General features: G+C 40.4%; 1 protein-coding gene across 1 annotated transcript; it reads right to left on the bottom strand.

The window, feature by feature from the left end:
• Positions 1–208: 208 nt before the first annotated feature.
• LOC139447463 (toll-like receptor 6) lies at positions 209–9801 on the bottom strand. The gene is made up of 2 exons (XM_071228848.1): positions 9681–9801; positions 209–2489 (listed from the first exon to the last, which is right to left on the bottom strand). Exon 2 carries the CDS (start codon positions 2359–2361, stop codon positions 328–330), a length of 2034 nt encoding a protein of 677 aa, XP_071084949.1. The 5' UTR covers positions 2362–2489; positions 9681–9801; the 3' UTR covers positions 209–327.
• Positions 9802–23665: the final 13864 nt, after the last annotated feature.

Here is a 23665-nt window from a genome sequence, read left to right as displayed (position 1 = left end):
ACCAAATGACATCCAAACCCAACATGAAACGCATGTGGGTAACCGATGTACCCGAATCAAGCAACTGGGCAAACCCACCTTCCGTGCTAATCATACATAAAACTCGTCAACGAAATTGTTTCTTTAATGAAAACATTAAAAAAACAATTTATCAAATACTAAACATTTCTATTATTCAGCAAATATAATAATTCTTGAATTCCCACTAATGATCCTTGGTTCGTTGAAAGTAGCCCGTAAATCAACTAAAGAGACAACACAGAGAGAGCATAAGCGTTTACTTATAGTCTCAGTCCTTTTCAGTATATGAAAGTACAAACAGTGGAATCAAAAATCAGTGATATGGTCAGCTGACCTTGATTCCTTTTCAATATACTGGCAAAGATCATATTGTTCTGGTAGGTTGGTGTTGACATGATCAAAAGAGTCACTTGCACTGGTCTGTGGATTGTGTATGTCAGAGCATTCGTCTTTTGCAGCGATTGATTTCCTTTTTGGTTTACTTTTGTCGGTTAACGAATACACGATTCTATCCCAAAAAAGTTTGTCAGAGATGTGAATGTACGTCCATGTCTGCATACAACGCCGAAAGTCCGCGTCAAGATCATTCACGGGGATGTCCTCAAGGAGGACCAGAATCAGATGTTTCTTCTTCTCAATGAGACTCTGGTGGAAGGCAGTGCGGAACTCCATCAAACACCACTCGCTCTCCAGAAACTTCCTAGACAACACCAGGATAGTGTGTCTGCTTGCCTCAACGCTCTGACAAATGTTGTCAGCTATAGCGGCGCCAACTGCAAAGTCTCGCTGGTGAAGACATAACCGGAAGTTATTTCCGTCAGGGGAACCACTCTCTAGTCGAGGGAGGAGAGTTTTCACAACCCATGTGGTGTCATGGTGACTGTAGGCCACAAAAGCGTCGTATGTCTTATTGCTTGAGTTTTCAATCGGTTGACATGGAAGAAGAATATTGAAACGCGTGAAAGCAAGAATGGTTATCTCCTTCCTATATCTTGTCGTTACAATAATAGTGATTATCAAAATGATTACGATTACACACAGGACTGCTATCTGAGCGACATAGGCAGTCGTATCCGTGGAACACAACACCTCTTTTGAAAGGCTTCTGATCGCTTTTCCGCGAAACCTTTGAGGGGAAACACATTTCAAGTCCCAAAGATAGCTGTAGTTAATGTTTATATTCTCACCTTGATCTTTTTTTATATTCTTCTGGAGGTAGTCACTAAAGTTTGCCATAGCGCAATCACATCTAAAAGGATTGTTTCTTATGTCAATTACTGCGCCTTTTGTTTTTGAAAAAGAATTTATTTCTTGGATGCCTATAGTGCGAATGCTATTATACCTGAGGTCTATTAGACCAGTACCTTGAGAAATAAGACTCATATCTCTCAAGTCAAAACGAGAGATATTATTATGAGAGAGGTCCAAAGTTTGCAGCTTCTCAAAGCGGAGTCTCCATGTTTCCAAAATTGAAGGATAAACTTGTAATTCTGTGTCTGAGAAGTTTAGTGTTCTGAGCTGGGGAAATAGAGAGTTGATGAAAGTAGAATATATTAAGGCTCCCGTGGCATCAGTCCTTTGGCTCAAATCATAAACCTTCATATTTCTATAGCGACATACATGTTCAAGACTGTTGATATCCCGCGTCGTTTGTACAAACTCGTCAGTTACGGAGTCCCCTTCCTTTGGAAAGAATCCCTCTGGATATATAAAATCTGCCGTGGTGTTCCTGTAGATGAATACCTCTAAGGACATCGGTCCACACTCCAATGCAGGAGGGAGACTCTTCAGGTCGACAGACAACATATCCATAACGTTAACCTGTTCAGTCACACCATATCCTTCAAACACCCTCAGGGAGTCAGGAATATCCAATACTTCCGGTTGGTTGAAGTCTGAGAAGTAGCACGTGTTGGTGCAATTCCTGATCTTCAGTGTGTCCAGATGTCTGGCTCGGTACGGCCAAGGGAGACAGACGCTGGCTCCAGTTTCACACATTACATCCAGAGACACAAGGGTGTCATTATCCAATATGGCTGACCAGTTCCGGAAGTGATTTAAATCCCATACATCATCTACTGTCACCGTACACGAAATAGATACAAAAGAGGAGTTTAGATGAGAGTCCTGCCTACACGTTGTCTCCCACTCAGTGGGCAGGTGTCGGCTTGTTCCCAATATAGACACATGTCTCACATGAGTTGTCGAATCACCAATCGACATGACATATGATAGTTTAAAGACACTTAGAATTGCCAAATTGAATATTATGAGGATTAAACGGGACGACATCCCTGTGCCGGACAAGAGAGCTTGAAAATAGAACAGTTTCTCCATCATATCATTCCTGCTTCATCACTTGGTCGTTCGATCGATGACACAACCTCTGGTTTGTGACAGTCGGTACCAAAAGGTCATTTGGGTGTTTTACAATTCGTCAGAAAAACATCCATCTTGGCAGATGATATCTGAAAACAAACATAGACTAGTTAATAATACGTGTGATGAGTGAATGTTGTTTAACTCCGTATAAGAGATAACGTGGGATGGTGCTCATATTTTTAATTACTGGTTTGGATGGCATAGACTTAATTTTTTATAGGCCGTCGTCAAATAGATGATATATTGTAATTCTGAATTAGGTTTGGGATTTTATCCCAAAAATTTAATTGTCCACCAAATTTACTGAACCTACTGTTGACAAAAATGCCTGCCACAAAATTTACATTGTCACGAGGTGTTGTTTATAAAATCAAAATCCAGGCTCATAAATTATAAATTGTTTTAATTGTCCACCAAATTTACTGAACCTACTGTTGACAAAAATGCCTGCCACAAAATTTACATTGTCACGAGGTGTTGTTTATAAAATCAAAATCCAGGCTCATAATTTTAAATATAAATAATATCTGGTTTTGAAGCTGTAGCTGACAAAATAACTTATCTCGATTCAAAATCCCAAACAGTAAGAGACATACCTCGTCTACATACTCGCTGGTCCGCTGACGTAATGCACTCGAAATACACTTTTCATTCGCGGTGATGGATTGTGCAATTCTTTGTTATGTGCATCAATCAAAGGTTCAGTTTCCATACACCTATATCATGTATTCAAAGACATCTCTTCTTTCCTTTGTTTAATTAGAAATTATTAAACAGTGAGGTCTTTGATATACATTTTCGTTCTCATATTACATATTTAGTATCTTCTGCTTTGTAAGTGAATAGTAATATTTGTAAACAGAATATGTCCAGGATGATGACATACTCCGCAAAAGAGGTTGAGGACCACCAGATTCTTTCATATCACTAGAGTTAATGTGGTATGCTATGACAGGGTAACGATATTTGGATGTAAGAACCAGGCGGTCCTTCTTTTGAGTAGTACTACGACATCTACAAAGCATGTGTAAAGTGCACATTAAGTGAACAAACAGGATACGTTTAGAGAAGAAGTGACAGGTCTCGTAACGCACCGTGGCGGTTATGATTAATGTCATAAAATTGTTTCTAGGAAATTGAAGTTCATGGAAACGCATGGGTTTTTTTGTTATCTTTTTTTTTAAAATAGAGTCAATTATTCAAGATGTATACATGTTGTCGTGAATCTAAGAATTGTTATGATAAATACAATGTGTATGGTGTTGTCGGTATACACGTGTGACATTGTTTATGTTTATGTTTATTCTGCTGTATTGGGACTTACACTATTATAACCCAGATTATTTGCGAGCAGCCTGCGAGGAGTGATAAACCCTGGGGCCGGTCACATAATGTGTTGATGAACCAGAATCGATAAGTACGCCTCGGGTTCAAGATTAAACACACGTTTAGCCTGCATGGTGACAGTTGATAGCTGGTAGGCGGTCATCCTTTCTTTACTCACAAGTGTTTTTGTGGCATCAACTCAACCTATGGTTCCAACTAAATGATTGCAGTTGCAGGTAACATAATTACCGGTACCTGACATCCAATAATAACATTGTCGTGTATAACATACAGCAGTGTGGACACTTGACTACCAATACAACTTTGTGGACACCTGCCTATCTGTACAACATTATGGACACCTGACACCCAGTACAACATTGTGAACACGTGGATCCCAGTACAACATTGTGAACACCTGAGTCCCAGTCCGCCATTATTAACATTATGGACACCTAGTACAACATTTTGAACACGTGGATCCCAGTACAACATTGTGGACACCTCACTACCAGTCCGCCATTATTAAAATCTGACTCCAATTACAACATTGTGAACACCTGACTCCCAGTACAACATTGTGGACACCTGACTCCCAGTATTACATTGTGGACACCTGACTCCCAGTACAACATTGATGACACCTGACTCCCAGTACAACATTGATGACACCTGACTCCCAGTACAACATTGATGACACCTGATTCCCAGTACAACATTGATGACACCTGGCTCCCAGTACAACATTGATGACACCTGACTCCCAGTACAACATTGTGGACACCTGACTCCCAGTACAACATTGATGACACCTGGCTCCCAGTACAACATTGATGACACCTGACTCCCAGTACAACATTGTAGACACCTGACTCCCAGTACAACATTGTGGACACCTGACTCCCAGTACAACATTGATGACACCTGACTCCCAGTACAACATTGTGGACACCTGACTCCCAGTACAACATTGATGACACCTGACTCCCAGTACAACATTGATGACACCTGATTCCCAGTACAACATTGATGACACCTGGCTCCCAGTACAACATTGATGACACCTGACTCCCAGTACAACATTGTAGACACCTGACTCCCAGTACAACATTGATGACACCTGATTCCCAGTACAACATTGATGACACCTGGCTCCCAGTACAACATTGAGGACACCTGACTCCAAGTACAACATTGATGACACCTGATTCCCAGTACAACATTGTAGACACCTGACTCCCAGTACAACATTGAGGACACCTGACTCCCAGTACAACATTGATGACACCTGATTGCCAGTACAACATTGAGGACACCTGGCTCCCAGTACAACATTGATGACACCTGACTCCCAGTACAACATTGATGACACCTGGGTCCCAGTACAACATTGAGGACACCTAACTCCCAGTACAACATTGATGACACCTGACTCCCAGTACAACATTGTAGACACCTGACTCCCAGTACAACATTGTGAACACCTAACTCCCAGTACAACATTGATGACACCTGGCTCCCAGTACAACATTGAGGACACCTGACTCCAAGTACAACATTGATGACACCTGGCTCCCAGTACAACATTGATGACACCTGGCTCCCAGTACAACATTGTGGACACCTGACTCCCAGTACAACATTGATGACACCTGACTCCCAGTACAACATTGAGGACACCTGGCTCCCAGTACAACATTGAGGACACCTGACTCCCAGTACAACATTGAGGACACCTGACTCCCAGTACAACATTGATGACACCTGGCTCCCAGTACAACATTGAGGACACCTGACTCCCAGTACAACATTGTGGACACCTGGCTCCCAGTACAACATTGTAGACACCTGACTCCCAGTGCAACATTGTAGACACCTCACTACCAGTCCGCCATTATTAACATCTGACTCCAAATACAAGATTGTGGACACCTGACTCCCAGTCCGCAAATATCATCATCTGACTCCCAGTACAACATTGTGAACACGTGACTCCTAGTACAACATTGTGGACACTTGACTCCCAGCACAACATTGTAGACACCTGACTCCCAGTACAACATTGAGGACACCTGACTCCCAGTACAACATTGATGACACCTGACTCCCAGTACAACATTGATGACACCTGGCTCCCAGTACAGCATTGTAGACACCTGACTCCCAGTACAACATTGTGGACACCTGACTCCCAGTACAACATTGTGGACACCTGACTCCCAGTACAACATTGATGACACCTGACTCCCAGTACAACATTGTAGACACCTGACTCCCAGTACAACATTGAGGACACCTGACTCCCAGTACAACATTGATGACACCTGATTCCCAGTACAACATTGAGGACACCTGGCTCCCAGTACAACATTGATGACACCTGACTCCTAGTACAACATTGATGACACCTGGGTCCCAGTACAACATTGAGGACACCTAACTCCCAGTACAACATTGAGGACACCTGACTCCCAGTACAACATTGTAGACACCTGACTCCCAGTACAACATTGTGAACACCTAACTCCCAGTACAACATTGATGACACCTGGCTCCCAGTACAACATTGAGGACACCTGACTCCAAGTACAACATTGATGACACCTGGCTCCCAGTACAACATTGATGACACCTGGCTCCCAGTACAACATTGTGGACACCTGACTCCCAGTACAACATTGATGACACCTGACTCCCAGTACAACATTGAGGACACCTGGCTCCCAGTACAACATTGATGACACCTGACTCCCAGTACAACATTGAGGACACCTGACTCCCAGTACAACATTGTGAACACCTGACTCCCAGTACAACATTGTGAACACCTGACTCCCGGTACAACATTGTGGACACCTGACTCCCAGTACAACATTGTGAACACCTGACTCCCAGTACAACATTGATGACACCTGACCCCCAGTACAACATTGAGGACACCTGACTCCCAGTACAACATTGATGACACCTGACTCCCAGTACAACATTGATGACACCTGACTCCCAGTACAGCATTGTAGACACCTGACTCCCAGTACAACATTGTGGACACCTGACTCCCAGTACAACATTGTGGACACCTGACTCCCAGTACAACATTGATGACACCTGACTCCCAGTACAACATTGTAGACACCTGACTCCCAGTACAACATTGTGAACACCTGATTCCCAGTACAACATTGTGAACACCTGACTCCCAGTACAACATTGTGGACACCTGACTCCCAGTACAACATTGATGACACCTGACTCCAAGTACAACATTGATGACACCTGACTCCCAGTACAACATTGAGGACACCTGACTCCCAGTACAACATTGTGAACACCTGACTCCCAGTACAACATTGTGAACACCTGACTCCAAGTACAACATTGTGGACACCTGACTCCCAGTACAACATTGTGAACACCTGACTCCCAGTACAACATTGATGACACCTGACTCCCAGTACAACATTGTTGACACCTGACTCCCAGTACAACATTGAGGACACCTGATTCCCAGTACAACATTGATGACACCTGACTCCCAGTACAACATTGTGAACACCTGACTCCCAGTACAACATTGATGACACCTGACTCCAAGTACAACATTGATGACACCTGACTCCCAGTACAACATTGAGGACACCTGACTCCCAGTACAACATTGTGAACACCTGACTCCCAGTACAACATTGATGACACCTGACTCCAAGTACAACATTGATGACACCTGACTCCCAGTACAACATTGAGGACACCTGACTCCCAGTACAACATTGTGAACACCTGACTCCCAGTACAACATTGTGAACACCTGACTCCAAGTACAACATTGTGGACACCTGACTCCCAGTACAACATTGTGAACACCTGACTCCCAGTACAACATTGATGACACCTGACTCCCAGTACAACATTGTTGACACCTGACTCCCAGTACAACATTGAGGACACCTGATTCCCAGTACAACATTGATGACACCTGACTCCCAGTACAACATTGTGAACACCTGACTCCCAGTACAACATTGATGACACCTGACTCCAAGTACAACATTGATGACACCTGACTCCCAGTACAACATTGAGGACACCTGACTCCCAGTACAACATTGTGAACACCTGACTCCCAGTACAACATTGTGAACACCTGACTCCCGGTACAACATTGTGGACACCTGACTCCCAGTACAACATTGTGAACACCTGACTCCCAGTACAACATTGATGACACCTGACCCCCAGTTCAACATTGATGACACCTGACTCCCAGTACAACATTGAGGACACCTGACTCCCAGTACAACATTGATGACACCTGACTCCCAGTACAACATTGTGAACACCTCACTACCAGTCCGCCATTATTAACATCTGATTCCAAATACAACATTGTGAACACCTGACTCCCAGTACAACATTGTAGACACCTCACTACCAGTCCGCCATTATTAACATCTGACTCCAAATACAAGATTGTGGACACCTGACTCCCAGTCCGCAAATATCATCATCTGACTCTCAGTACAACATTGTGAACACGTGACTCCTAGTACAACATTGTGGACACTTGACTCCGAGTCCGCCATTATTAACATCTGACTCCCAGTGCAACATTGTGGACACTTGACTCCCGGTCCGCCATTATTAACATCTGACTCCCAGTACATCAGTGTGGACCCCTCTGACACCTGCCTCTGAACACAGTATGGACGTATGATTCTGAATAAAGTAATGTAGACACTTGACACCCAGTACAGCATCGTGGACACTTGACACCCAGTACAATTACCGTGGACACCTGACACCCAGTACAATTACCGTGGACACTTGACACCCAGTACAGCATCGTGGACACTTGACACCCAGTACAATTACCGTGGACACTTGACACCCAGTACAATTACCGTGGACACTTGACACCCAGTACAATTACCGTGAACACTTGACACCCAGTACAATTATCGTGGATTCGTCATTCCTCCTAAAGCCGCTGCCACCTCGAAGGTCCATGTCCTGGTTCTACCGCCCGGAGATCGGAAGGTCCGGGGTTCGATCCCCGGTCGCGTCATACCAAAAGACGTTAAAATATGATACTTGTTGTTACCCTGTCTGGCACCTGGCATTATAAGGGGGCTAAAACAAGGACTGATGGGCTCGGAGTCAGTATACTGTGTCTGAGTGGGGTATTCATGTTAAACTGCGGCATGGTATCTCAGTGAGCTAGCTCTATAAATCGGCTTCAGTCCAGACTAGCAGCCACACACACACACGCACACGCACACGCACACGCACACACGTGCATGCACGGCGCTATATAAGTGCAATAATCTTGGACGCGACGTTAAACCCCATTTCACCTCCCCTCATCTACTGCGTAATACCAACAACGTATGTTTACTGTTCCCCAGGAAGTCAGCGAAGAAATGAGAACCAACACTATTGTCATGATGCTGGTTAACAGTGAATGCTTTTGTTTTTTTGTTAAATAAAATATCGTAAATACAGGATATTATGGACGAAAGGCATTGAAAACCTCAAACATAACTGAATATGACGATCTCGGCGGGTGTTGCCTACTGCAAATTAACACAGTGTTGATATGTCAAATTACCTATAATACCATAACATCTCAATACTTCAAAACTTCAAGCCGTAGAACAGTAAACATACTTGATTAAACTACCGTGGCGTTATAGATCCTCAGTAAATGTATTTGTTAAAATTAAAATGCTGCATATTTGTAAAAATCTGTAATAACATTAATAACAGTATCGTGGTGATCACTTTCCAGCACAAACTAAATTTTAACATGCACGAGGGTCACAGGGAATGAGTCCCGCTGTGGTTATAAGCACACAACGTGTTCGGAATATTAAAAATATCTTTACATATGTTTAACCCAGGTAATGAGACATGCGTGTCGACAATTAATGAGCACGTTATTAAAAACTCACTGGCTCGCGACCGAGGGACAAACACTGGCTTCACGGAACACTCTCGTCTGTGTCCTCGCTGGCGCACTCCATCTCCTCCTCCGAGGAAGCTATTCACGAAGTGAAATATAGGTCACAGCCACAAGTGTTGACTCGGTTCATGGAAAGGGGAGTCATTTGTTGGCCGTTCCCGATTGAACAAAGGGGGAGACTTGTTGCTGGGTCACACGTACCGGTGACTAGGAACTCCCAGCGTATTTTTGTTATCGTGTAATTCTTACCTATCTAAAAACAACGTAGTTGATCTTACTATTTATTATGTACTGTTAGGTGTCATGAATATTTAGGGATCATGGATATTATTCGTAGTGAAGATTGAGAACTGACAAAATATCATAAAATATTCTCAAAACTATTCATGAAGCATAACCTGTTTTGTTCAGTCTATATATTTTAAAAAGTACTTGATATTCTTGTAATCGTGTATTTCTTGAAAATGGAAACTCATATATGTATATATACCATTTAGTGTGTTATATCGTTTATTTCTTGTGTTTTTCATGATAAACAAAATAGCTGATCTGCTATTTGTAAACATTATTCAAAAGTACTATTTGTATGTGTTTTTAAACAAATATACTATTGAGTGTGGTATAACGTGCATTCATATGGTCTTTATAACGATTCATTTGTTGATATTTAAAACATTTAATTTTACTGTATAGTATAGATATTCAGAAGCATATAATAAAGGGTATACATTTAACGTAAATTGTAGCGTGAAATGACTGATTAAACTTAAGAAAATTGAGATAGGTTTGATTTTTTTCCAATGGATCATAGAAAATATAACTTACAGAGATATGTTTTGGAAAGTTGTCTGGGTGGGTGAGTGGGTGAGTGGGTTGTGTTTTAAGCCGCTTGTGGCAATATTCTAGATATCCCAGCTCAGAAATATGCTTCCAACATTGTACACATGTAGAGATTCGAACCCGATTCTACGACATAATGAGCCGGTTTTTAACGGCCATGCTTCCACACCAGCCCCTTTTTAATACCGATGTGACCCGTGAAGATCCGGGTCAGAATATAGGTCTTCTGCAACCCATGCTTACCGTTAGAGGCGACTAACGGGATCGCTGACTTGGTTGATCTATGTCATGGTATCCCGATTGCGTGGATCGATGCTCATGATGTCAACCACTGTATTGTCTTGTCCAGACTTGATTATTTACAGACCGCCGTCATATAGCTGGAACATTGCTGAGCGCGGGGATAAACAACAAATAAACAAATTTAATGATGATGTACTTGTAATTTTGCCTCACGTTTTAAACATCGGTACAACCAAGTTGCCATAATATTCTGAAAACAACAATCAAACATAATCATATAGGTGTCCTTTAAATTCTTGTCTTAAAAAAATACTTTTTTAAACATATTGTTATAGTGCAAAACATTTCAATACTTTTATTTAAAATAGTGCAAACCATTTCAATACTTATTTAACATTTCATTTATCTAAATACCTAACTGGTTCAATATGTTGCCGAGTACACCGAAATTCTATGCCCTTTGTCTGTTTAATATATTCAGCAAACATTCGGCGTATCCCCTCTTATCATAAGCCCCCTCCGGGCAGGACCCTTACTCTCCAGCGCTATCTATAAATTTCAATTAACACCTCCTTACGTCGCCGGATGACGTGGGACAATGACCTTGCCACACGTTACGTAATACCTCGCTCTACAAAACCCGACTGGCATGGTCAGTCAAGGAGACAGCCAGAAGGTAAGTGACAGAGCGAGTCTCCAACCGGGAACATTGGCCACTCGGCCCGGTGAGCGTTCTGTCACGTTATTATCAACATGTACCTTTTCATTGTTTGATAGGCATTACTTAGAAGTTGACGGATGACAAGATAGACACAATTTTATGGATAACAACTTCTTTAATACTGTGAAAAGCCAATTTTATGGATAACAACTTCTTTAATACTGTGAACAGTATTAAAGAAGTTGTTATCCACAAACTTGTGTCTATCTTGTAACTTTTCGACTCATTTCGACCTGCATCAGTAAACATGGCTGCTGTCGTCTAAACTTCACCCCTGAGTTTTGTCTTCCGTCATCACCCTGAGCTACCATCCGAGGGCCGACACTTACGCCCTTGGACAATATGACAAAAAAACAACATAAGAACTTATTAATAAATTTATTTGGCTGTAGATAATCTCCTTCCCATCCCCCGTGAACGGGCAACTTGTGAGAAACTGTTGGGTGAGTGAGTTGGATTTAACGCCGCTTTGAACAGTATCCCAGCTATATATCAGCTCAGAGATGGAGGAAAGCCCGACGTGATGCAGGTCTCAGATATTATCCGCTTTGAAGAAACCCACGAGCACGGGTTTGGTGCTGACAGACCTAGAAACATAATCGGAGCGAACCGGAATTCGAACCCACAATTATAGGTTTCTGGCGTGCCAAAGAGACGCAAGTCAGCACAGTCAATTGCCGCGCACTCTGCACAGCGAATTGCCGCGCCTATGGCGATTGAGCCACCCGTGCTCCCGAGAAACTGTTGAACCACTTTGCCTAGTGAATATTGCAGAGTGTTACTGCCATAAAACACCGCTAGAGCATAAAACATGATTTTCGGAGATTTCAATATTTTCGGTAATGAAATGCTTTCCCTGTATGGTTAACATTCCACCTCTATGTATGCACATATTTGGAACAAGACTGTTTGTATGGTGACATCTCCGACTTTCAGATAAAGGAGTACATCTTAAAATCATTTTGATCAAAAAATACATGTAAAACTTTGAAAAGGCTTTTTTGCATAAAGTCACATTACATAATATAAGATGGTCTTCCACTTGCTGGAAATGGCTTTCAAATAACATAAATTGTTTAATGCGTCATAAGAGATTGCCGGGCAAAAGAAAGTAACACCAATATTTGATGGTGGCTAAATATGAAGCAACCAAGAAATGGTTATTCGATGGTGATGTTTAGATGCGGGTATCGTAGCTTTGTTTTTTACCTAAAGTTTGCTTTGTTTCGGCGACTTTTCTCTGTCTAATAACGTTTTGATAACGTTTGTAATGTTTTGGTCATATCCAATCTTTAAGTGTATTCTCTGTGGTGCCAGTCAGTTCAGTACTATGATATCAATATAATGGTAATCAAAACACTGAAACGGATTTTTGTTCAAACATTACACTAAATACGAATTACACTTCTCAAATAACTACTATAATTATTGAATGCATCATAATATAAATAGATGAACAGAACATCATTTTCAGACAGACGGGAAGAAAAAACAAAATAAATTGAGCCTGTTTACAATTGGCCACACACAATAAATGTTCTGAAAAAGTAATGTCCGACGGTTTAAAGTAGTATTTGTTTGTTGTTTTACGCCGCACTCAGCAATATCCCAGCTATGTGACGGCGGTCTGTAAATAATGGAGTATGGACCAGACAATCCAGTGATTGAAATTCTTCAACCAAGTCAGCAAGCCTGACCACCCGATCCTGTTAGACGCCTCTTACGACAAGCATAATCGCTTTTTTACGGCAAGCATGGGTTGCTGAAGACCTATTCTACCCCGAATCTTCACGGGTCTTTAAAGTAGTAAATACAGAGTTTAAATAGAGAACACAAATCCTGCACTGCCTTTCCCAATCCATCTATCTCTCATTTGAACGTTCTGCCCGTCATTCTGACGTAGGAATAGTCGTGATGGACACACTACATTACCCATGTTAGTCAGACTGAAGAGTTGTTCAATACGCACTACCCCGAGGGCTTAACTTAGGTCATCCAGTTCACAACAGACCTGTTTCCTGAGAAACCACTTACTGTTCACGATAGACACTTCCGAAGTATTTCACGTAAATCGTCCGGCTGTCTGATTCATTGGTACGTCACTTTCAATCATGTGCGTCTGCCATTGTTATTGACACAAAACATATTTTTCAAATTTCACACGCCGTATCAAGAGCCAAGTTCAGTGTATGCCCGGCTGTGTTGATGGTATGCTTAGATGGAAACAAATAAAAATGTACTACTTTCAACTACTTTCAATACAAAAAATGAAAACATTTTTCATCTAAAAATATGCCCAAGAAGAATATATGTTTTTCTTATGCAGCCTATAGTCGTCCTTATTTCATGTAAGTGAGTGAGTTGGGTTTAACGCCGCTTTCAACTGTTATATCAACCCGTGAAGATCCGAGGTAGAATAGGTCTTCAGCATCCCATGCTAGCCGTAAAAGGCGACTGTGCTTGTAGTAAGAGGCGACTGACGGGATCGGGTGGCCAGGCTCGCTGACTTGATTGATGCACGGCATCGATCCAAATTGCGTGGATCGATGCTCATGTTGTCAATCACTGGATTGCCTGGTCCAGACTCGATTACTTACAGGCCGCCGTCATAGAGCTGGAATATTGCTGAGTGCGGCGTTAAACAGCCAACCAACTAACCAACCAACTGTTATAACACTGCGTGTCAGCTTTATGTGGGAGGAAGACCAGAAGTGATGCACGTTTACCACTTCGGTGAAACCCAGTAGTAGAGGTATGGGGCTGACAAACATAATCGAGGCAAAACATATCAGAAAAAAAGAGTCCTAATGTCCGTACACACGTGGCGATGATTTCAACTATTATCAATAAATACCAATCCCGGAACTGATGTATAATGATAGGTAACCACATAAGCTGACATGCCTAGAAACATAATCGTATCGAACCGGGATTCGAACCCACAATCATAGGTTTCTAGTCAAAATCAGGTGTAAAATTCGATACCTCAATAACAACATGACTTTACACACAAAAACCTTGCGTAAGAAAACATGGATCTGTCGACCTACGCATCGATGCATATAACAACGGCTTCCGATAACCCATTAGTGTTGTTCACGTTCCATATTAGAACAACGGCCTATCAAACAGTTAAATCTGTTTCAGAAGACACACGCACGCACGCACGCACGCACGCACGCGCGCACCCACGCACGCACAAAAATAGCGGTCTCCCTCGTGTGGTTGTCTGCAGCTATATAAACGGCGGTATTCAGCCATACTTCAGGATGTTTCCGTCGGCAATGTGGTTGTGCCAGCAGGCCTGTTTCCACCAGTACGTCATCACGTTAACGTGAACATTTTACAGATCCACTGGCTCAGGGCAAATTGTAACCAGCACTGTCACCGTGAACAACTATTTTTTGCAGCCATGGACAGTGAAGAGCAACAGAAATAAGTCAGGTTCGGCGTGGGGCGATAGTCATTTTTTAGTTACTTTCGTTTGGGAATTATTTCAAACCAATTGGTACGTAAAAACAAAATATCTAAAATCTTCCTATTTAATAAACATTGCTGTAGAAATAAAATAAAAAAATTAAATTGTACTTTGTTCACTATTTCTACAACCTGTCACCCCTACAATATGTCATGTTGATTTCAAAGAAATTACTTGTCCCGTTTATTTCCAAGATATGACTCAGTCCAAGCAGGGCAAATATGCAACAGATGGCGATGAGATTAAATATATATGTGTTGAGGGTTATTTCATCAATTCTTTTATAAAAACTTATATTGCAACCATTATTTTTAACTGGTCAAGAATAAAATGAAATTATTAAATTATGAGTAATATGTGTTACATTTATCACTACCCGTGATCCAATTTCGGAATGTTTGGACGTTGCTCATAATATCAATCACTGGATTGTGTGGTCCACACTTAATTATTTACAGGCCGCCGTCACATAGCTGGAATACTGCCAAGTGCGACGTTAAACTACAAATAAAACACAAAATACAAATAATAATGTTTTAAGTTGTAAAAATGTTCATGTATGGAAAAGCAAATGTCAGTTCACTCGCTCTCTGTCTCACTCACTCCATCATCCTCCGACTTCATAAAATATAAAACAGGTTCCTCCCCGCTGTCCAGGTATCTGACGCCAATAAATATGCAACTTTCATGGGCTTCTTGTAAAACGTCACACCACGTGATCTGTCAACGCCAGACACCTCGAACGCCATGGGGAAATATTAATGTATTACCAGACGTTAATAGCCTATCTAAAAATAAAATTTGTTCCGCATTCAAAGCATGTTGTGTAACGAGAATGATAGAAGTATTTGAATAATTATAAACTTAGTTAATGTCCTCAAGACTCAAGTGTCGATTTGGTAGCATTTCATGTCGAACATACAACTAATAACATTTGATTTAGTACAAGGGAGTCCAATATTAAACAACACAAATGCATTTCAGAATTGATGTATTCATCAATTACAATTTATCATCCAAATCTGGCTCCCACATGAGATATCGCTTGGTTGAGATCAAGCAATATCTACACTGTACAATGAAATTATCAATTAGAATTTCATATCCAGGATGAAATAACAGCGTCGTTTCACAAACCTATGGCGCGGTGTGCGAAGCACAATGAGGAAAAACTGACATGAATATCACAGAGGTGGAATTTGGTGTAACACCGCTTTGTGATATCGCTGCGTGTCAACTTAACGTGGAATGAAAGCGCAAAGAGATGCAGGTCTCAGGCGTTTGCGGCTTTGGTGAAAGCCACGAGCGGGTGTATGGTGCTGACAAACTTATGTTTGGACACATGTGACGATGGTTTCAACTGTTATCAATAAATACCAATCGGGAACGGATGTAATATGATAGATCACTTTATGAATGTGTGATTTCCGATAACGAAGTGTTTCCCTTGCTGTATGCGATCATGTTACAAGGGCCACTTAAAAACAATGCGGGCAATACAATATTTCGACTCCACTTTGATTGTGATTGGTCAAAATCATCCAATCAGAGTTTCTTCCTTGAAAAGGTCAAAGTCATTTCCAGTTCAGGGCCTCAACATGACATATAAACGTTTAACGACTCCCTTGCCTGCAATTGAACATTTGGTGCTGTTTTAAGTTAAATTGTTTATTGTATTGTAATTGCATATTATTTACTCTGGGAATGTACTGTGTGTAATCGTATAAACGTACTCATACACGTTCCGTGCGAATTCACATACACATACATGTATAGTGCCTATTCATTTTAGCATACAAAAACATGTTCCGTTCGTATAATAATTATCCAAATGATCCCCTCCTTGGTCTAGTGGATAGAGCGTCTGCACGGAGAGTGGAAGGTCCATGGTTTGATACCCGGCCGCGTCATACCAAAAGACATTAAAATATTGTATTAACTGACTTGTTGTTACCCTGCCTTGCAGTCAACATAAGGTAATACAGGTGTGACTTCACTAAACGCGACGATGTGATTGATGACGATCCTACTCATGATATTTTAGAGAGGGTGAAGAGTCGATTTGTGTGTTCAATGTACATGTGCTGTGCTGTGTTGTGCTGTGCTGTGCAGTTCGCCAAGGAATGGTATTGGCAGAAGATGAAGTGTTCTTACCGAGACACAAGGGAAAATAACTAAACTGAGGGGCAAAAGAAAGTATACACTTGAAAATTGGATTTACCCCAAAATTACTTGGCTAAACACAGTCACCGAAACATTACAAGCTTAAGGTCCAAGACACATCCATAATACCCGTATTAAATACATCGCCATCGAATATAAGTTTCTTGTTTGTTTCATTTTTTTGCCACCATGAAACATGGCTTTATAATTTCTTTTGCCCGGGGGTTAGATTTCTAGAAAACACGCTAAATAAAGCCAACAAAAACAAGATCCTGGAGTCAACTGAAGCTTGTTAACGTTGGTGACTGTGTGGTAGTTCCAATGTCACAGTTCGACAGAGGTTGGGCTGATCACGCGAATATCATGGGTAATGTGACAATACTGAAGATAATCAGCACACTATTACTACAAAAACAAACAGTTGAATGGTGTATTGTGTAGGAACCAGTTTGAGGAATAGCTATCAAATAATTATGGTACCAGGTGCTCACGAAAAGGTGAGCGTATCCTGCCCCACCGGTGGCACCCGTCACAAACACATGCAAAGGCACGCCAAACTGGTCACCTGAACATTAAACGGGATCATATGGTCCAATGAAAAACAGGACATCACTGACATCTGACATCACTAATAACATGTGTTCCAGACACAGCCAGCATAAAAACGCACATGTACAACAAATGAATGTTTAAATCGTTTATGAAGATATTCTATATTAATCTCTAGGTATTTTAATATTAATATGTGTGTTATCCAAAAAACAAGGTATGGTATTTTAAAGGTTAGACTTGTATTACGTTATCATGTAAGCAAATGACCTGAGCTTTTACAACAAAATAATTCTGTTTGTAGCCAGGGTTGTGATTATCATCCGGCTCGGGCCGTTGGAGAACACAGACACAGGCAGATGATGATAATGTGTTTATTACAATGGGGCTGGCTACTGTTGAAGAACTATCTGAAGAAAAGAAAATGTCCTTCCTCCTCAACAGCAGCACATGAAGTCATATATTTGCAAGTTTACATGTATTATTTATCTTAAATATATAAGTACAAAAGCCATTTTATAACTATGATAAAACTAACTTCGATGTTAAATTACTGTTATAAGTTCACTATAGGACACTTGGAAAGCACATGGGCCAAAATGGACCATGTGGTTAATTATTTTACAAACAAGTTTTATAATATTAATATTCTATTTACTAATTTAATATTACTCTAAATGATATTATATATATTATTCAATTTAATTCAGCACCCTAATAGAGATATTAATTTCTGACAGAAGCAGGTGAAAACAGATTGAAATGTGGCCATTCCATACCTGAAGAAAAGAAAATGTCCTTCCTCCTCCTCAACAGCAGCACATTAAGTAAGGAGGAGATCAGGTATGGAAGGAAGCTAACTGTAGAGGACCAGGGTGGCCAATTAGAAGACAGATTGCATTAAGCATCAAAGGAAGTGCTTAATGCAAGATATTAATAGACTGAGGGAAACTACAGTCTACAGGTATGAAAAATGTCTAAAGATAGACATAGAGATAGAGTTGTTTAAAGAGTTATTGACTGATATTCAACTGTAGACAAGACGAACATTGATTATATAGATGATTATGAAGATGGTGTATGAATAATGATATAACTAGGAAGAATATGATAAAGCTCGTCTGCTACATGTTCATTGTAGGAAGTCGTTGCTCAGTCTTTAGGATCAGGCCATGAAGCGTGCCCTATCCTCGGATTACACAAGCAGTTAGGGTACAAGTTCCCGGGAATTGGGGCAATTTCCTTGCGTAATCCGCGGATTGGGCAGCTCCTTAAATTACATGTATATGTATGTACATGTATCCTGCTTGTTCGTATAAGCATATACACACGTCCCCGCGCTAAGCAACACTGATTCAGTATTTGTCTGATATCAAGTGCGCAGTTTATGTATATTTTGTGTGACAAGTTGGTGACGTAAGCTTGTCATTCCGGGGCACAAAGTTTAAATGTCTGATAGTCCCAATAATTTTAATACTTTGCTTTCGGCTCATGTTGCAGAGTCATGGACCTACAAACCGTCAACACTGTTTTGCAACTCATACACGTGCCCTGCAGGTGTTTTGCGAGCGCTGGGTACAGTCATTACCTGTTTCCTTCTTGTAGCAGCTCAACCGAACAATTTGACCCCATTTTTATATTATCAGATCGCCTTTGTTGCATTGCATTGTAAACCCTTTGAACAGTATTATTCACATCACATGATTTTCACCATAAAATAGCACTCTCTCACGAATTAGAAGCGATCTTGATTGATAATATGAAAAGTGGTTCTTGAAAAGTCAAGCAAACAGAAATTGTTTAAAGGAGAATTGTGTGTTAATTTGTTAATCATTAATCTGGGAAACCGCAGGTTACCAGACCAAGTCCCTGAATTGCAATGGCAAAATCAGATAGACTTCCCCTGAAACAATTATTTTGTTCCAATCTGGATTTGGTAAGTCGGGACATAGGCAACACCACACATTTCATGTCGACGTTCAAGCAAGATTATACGACTGCCTCATACACAATTGGCATCATTCTCTCCCAGATTCAATTTGAATACTATTCCCAGTTCAAGTCTAAGTTACATGTCAATAAGGCACGCATGATGACTTAGGATGTAATATGCTAAAAGCACGCATCAGCACTATAACATTTTGACTTGTCTCTGAAACCTGATGACATGTCCATTCCTATTTTGTATTGGATTCCAAAGATATATAAACATGTATACAAAGAGAGCATTTGTCTTGGACTAATCCCTTTCTCAACGTTTAGTGGAATAAATATCATGTGCATTCTCACTAACTTATCATTATGTCAAAACATTTCATTTTCAACTTTATACACCCCCACCATATCACTACAAAAGGAAGGGAAACTACTTTCCTTGATTCATGGGGAATTTGTCACTTTAAGTTGTGACCATTGATATAGTTACATCTCAAGGTCTTCAAAGGTTCATGACAGTTTGTCTAAAATAAAAGCAAACGTAATCTGAAGTTTACGGAGAAAAAGATATGTGAAATGTTGGACTTCGCCTCCTCGAAAACATCCGTGCGTAAATTGGGGATAGGGCATCTGTCAAGAAGTAGGTACAATATATATATCCCCATGGACACCAACTGTGCTCCCATGTTTCTTTATGCATATGAATCAGAATATCTGCTGGTACTGGAAACATCAAATCAAGATAATTTGGCCATGAAGTGTAAAGACTCAACTTACAGGGTTCAGTTTCAAGCATTTCGATGACTTTTGATCCTTTAATAACGGTCAAATAGACAATTTCCTTCTACTTAGTGACCTACTTGAATTAAACTGGCGGGCAAAAGACAGTTTACACCCATGTTTGATGGTGGCTAAAATGAAACAAACAAGAAATGTATATTCATGGTGATGTATTTGACACGAGTTTGAAACACATGGTTGTGTTTTGGACCATAAGTTTGCCAAGTTTCTATGACTGTTTTCAGCCTTGTAACGTTTTCACAACGTTTGTAAATCTTTGGTCAATTCCAATGTTGAGGTGTCTTCTTTCTTTTGCCAGCAGTTTCGAAATAAAAGAGACTTTGGAGTCTACGTTTCACAACCGAGCATGCTCGTTCTTCAAAGATTAAAACAACTTTTGAGCTAGTGTCGTATGACGTTCTGTGAAAACTTAGTAGAAAGAGCATGCTCGATTACACCTCGAGGTTGTGAAATGTAGACACCAAAGGCTGGAGCTGTTGGAATATTGCTCGACACGAAGGAAAAGGTGATTATTGGAATGTTGAAGTCATCCCTCTTGTCATATAGTCTTGTTTTAAGTAAAGTAATAAGTCATAATAGATTTATTGCTTATAATGTCATTCTTATTTCAGTTTTAAGTAAAGTGGAAGACACTTAATGACAGATTTTATTGATCTGGGTAATACAAAGAATTTCTTGTGAAGGAAACAAAACAAACTTTATTGTTCAGTGAGTTTCAATTGTGGAACGGAACATGTTGATTTTCAGTTAAGAACAAGAAGTATCGATATGAGTCCTGGTTAGAAAGCATCAGCATATGATGTGTAAATGGGAATCGGTTAATATCTAATTCGCAAACTGCAAAAGTTTAGGAGCGGGTAGATACTCCGCTGGATAGCATCGCTCAGTCACGTTGTATATTTCATACACAGAGTAATTAAGATCAAATTGATGGGGGCACCATCTGGTTGTAAAGCATCGGCCATACTGATCGATGGCAAATGTCATACATCCGGGCAATGAGGTACACTTGTTTGCGCAGTCGCCAAAAGGATTCCCTCTGATCCTTTTGTAACGGGTTCCTGTAAAACCAGTTCCAACCATTGTCTTCAGGCAGAACTTCCACGACCCCGTGTCTGGTAGAGTCCGGCAATTCAGGGATGGAGAGGTTTCCGGGTAGCAGAGTTCTGAAAGGAGGACTGTGTCTTTAGAAGTAATTTTACATGTTTTCCCAGTGCAGATTCACATATTGAACAGCACAAGTCGTACGATATCACGAACAAAATGTCAGCCAGTGGTAAAACTATTTAGGGATTGACAGAGCTACAAACCGATTGACATCCATATGAATATTAATGCATTCAAAAAACAACGTCAGGTTTATTCCTGGTATTCAGGTTATTCAGTCAAAGTAAATGTAGACAAACATACTTCAGTGTACACGCACTTCAGATGACAACCCTTCTAGTGATGAAATCATACATGGGTATATTTAATAGTCGATACAGTAATATTTCGTTTGCGGTGAATACAACAGCATGTTAAACACTGGATAATCGTATTCACAAAATGAGAAGTTTAAATGCAGTTTGAAACTTTTCTGATTTAAAAATATACAATGATTATAACATAAAACATCAGGCATGAATAACCAGAAAACCAGAAAACCACCGCAAGAACATGGAAGTGGTCTTCCCTCAAATAATCTTTGTTAAAGTGTTAGTAGTTTGTTTAAAGAAGCGTCACAAGTATAATAATAATAATTTATGCATTTATATAGCGCAGCATTCACTGTGCATAAGTATGCCAATGAGTGCCAGTGTGATGAGTGACATCGCAGATGTTTGTAACATGAAGTGTTTTTTAAGTTCACACAACTTAATGTCTGAACCTAATAATAATTGTTTATATCTGCTACTGGTATTTGGATGAGAATGGAAATAAACTGATGAAGGAGCGGGTCGATTTGGTTTAATGCCGCTTTGAACACTATTTCAGCTATACCACGGTGTGATACATCTTCTTAATGTGGGAACACAGAAAAAAGGACAATGTTGGAACGAATTTTGATTCGAACCCACGACTAGGAGGTTCTTGCAGTTACAGTTTGTACACTGAACACTGAGATGTGGCATCTTAGACCACTGGGCCACCCATAGTACTTCGACTTATTAACAAATGCACATGTAAGGCACAAATCAAATATACCTGTTTCCAACTTCACTGTTAGACCTCTTTCCTGCCCTGTGAATTGAGAATTACAGAACATTGTTTATATAGCACTGAATGATGAGTGAACTATTACCACTGTTACACCTTATCTTAAATTATTATTTAATAATGACAAGAACTATGAACGCAGTTCAAAACGTGGTATTAATACTAAATCCTCAGTCACAACTGACCCTTCAGCTTAACTGTTATTACCATGACAACATTAAAACTCATGTACAATCAAAAATATCATATATACATACCATAACTAGGGATAAATGTTCATACATTCTATTCTGTGTGAGATGGAGCAAACTGATGAAGGAGCGGGTCGATTTGGTTTAATGCCGCTTTGAACACTATTTCAGCTATACCACGGCGTGATACATCTTCTTAATGTGGGAACACAGAAAAAAGGACAATGTTGGAACGAATTTTGATTCGAACCCACGACTAGGAGGTTCTTGCAGTTACAGTTTGTACACTGAACACTGAGATGTGGCATCTTAGACCACTGGGCCACCCATAGTACTTCGACTTATTAACAAATGCACATGTAAGGCACAAATCAAATATACCTGTTTCCAACTTCACTGTTAGACCTCTTTCCTGCCCTGTGAATTGAGAATTACAGAACATTGTTTATATAGCACTGAATGATGAGTGAACTATTACCACTGTTACACCTCATCTTAAATTATTATTTAATAATGACAAGAACTATGAACGCAGTTCAAAACGTGGTATTAATACTAAATCCTCAGTCACAACTGACCCTTCAGCTTAACTGTTATTACCATGACAACATTAAAACTCATGTACAATCAAAAATATCATATATACATACCATAACTAGGGATAAATGTTCATACATTCTATTCTGTGTGAGATGGAGCAAACTGTCTGTTTACAAAGGGTCATATCTCTTGTAGCCTTTCTTGTACACCACTAATAATATAGGAACGTGATAACTTTACTCCCCTCCTCTAAAAAATATGTCGACATGTATAACAATAACATAAAGCAGTTCAAAATTAAGTTTCTCACAAAA

Source organism: Haliotis cracherodii, unplaced genomic scaffold (assembly GCF_022045235.1).
Source record: "Haliotis cracherodii isolate W230 unplaced genomic scaffold, xgHalCrac1.p SCAF_10, whole genome shotgun sequence".
NCBI classification, from domain to species: domain Eukaryota; kingdom Metazoa; phylum Mollusca; class Gastropoda; order Lepetellida; family Haliotidae; genus Haliotis; species Haliotis cracherodii.
This window is presented reverse-complemented; position numbering and strand designations above follow the sequence as displayed.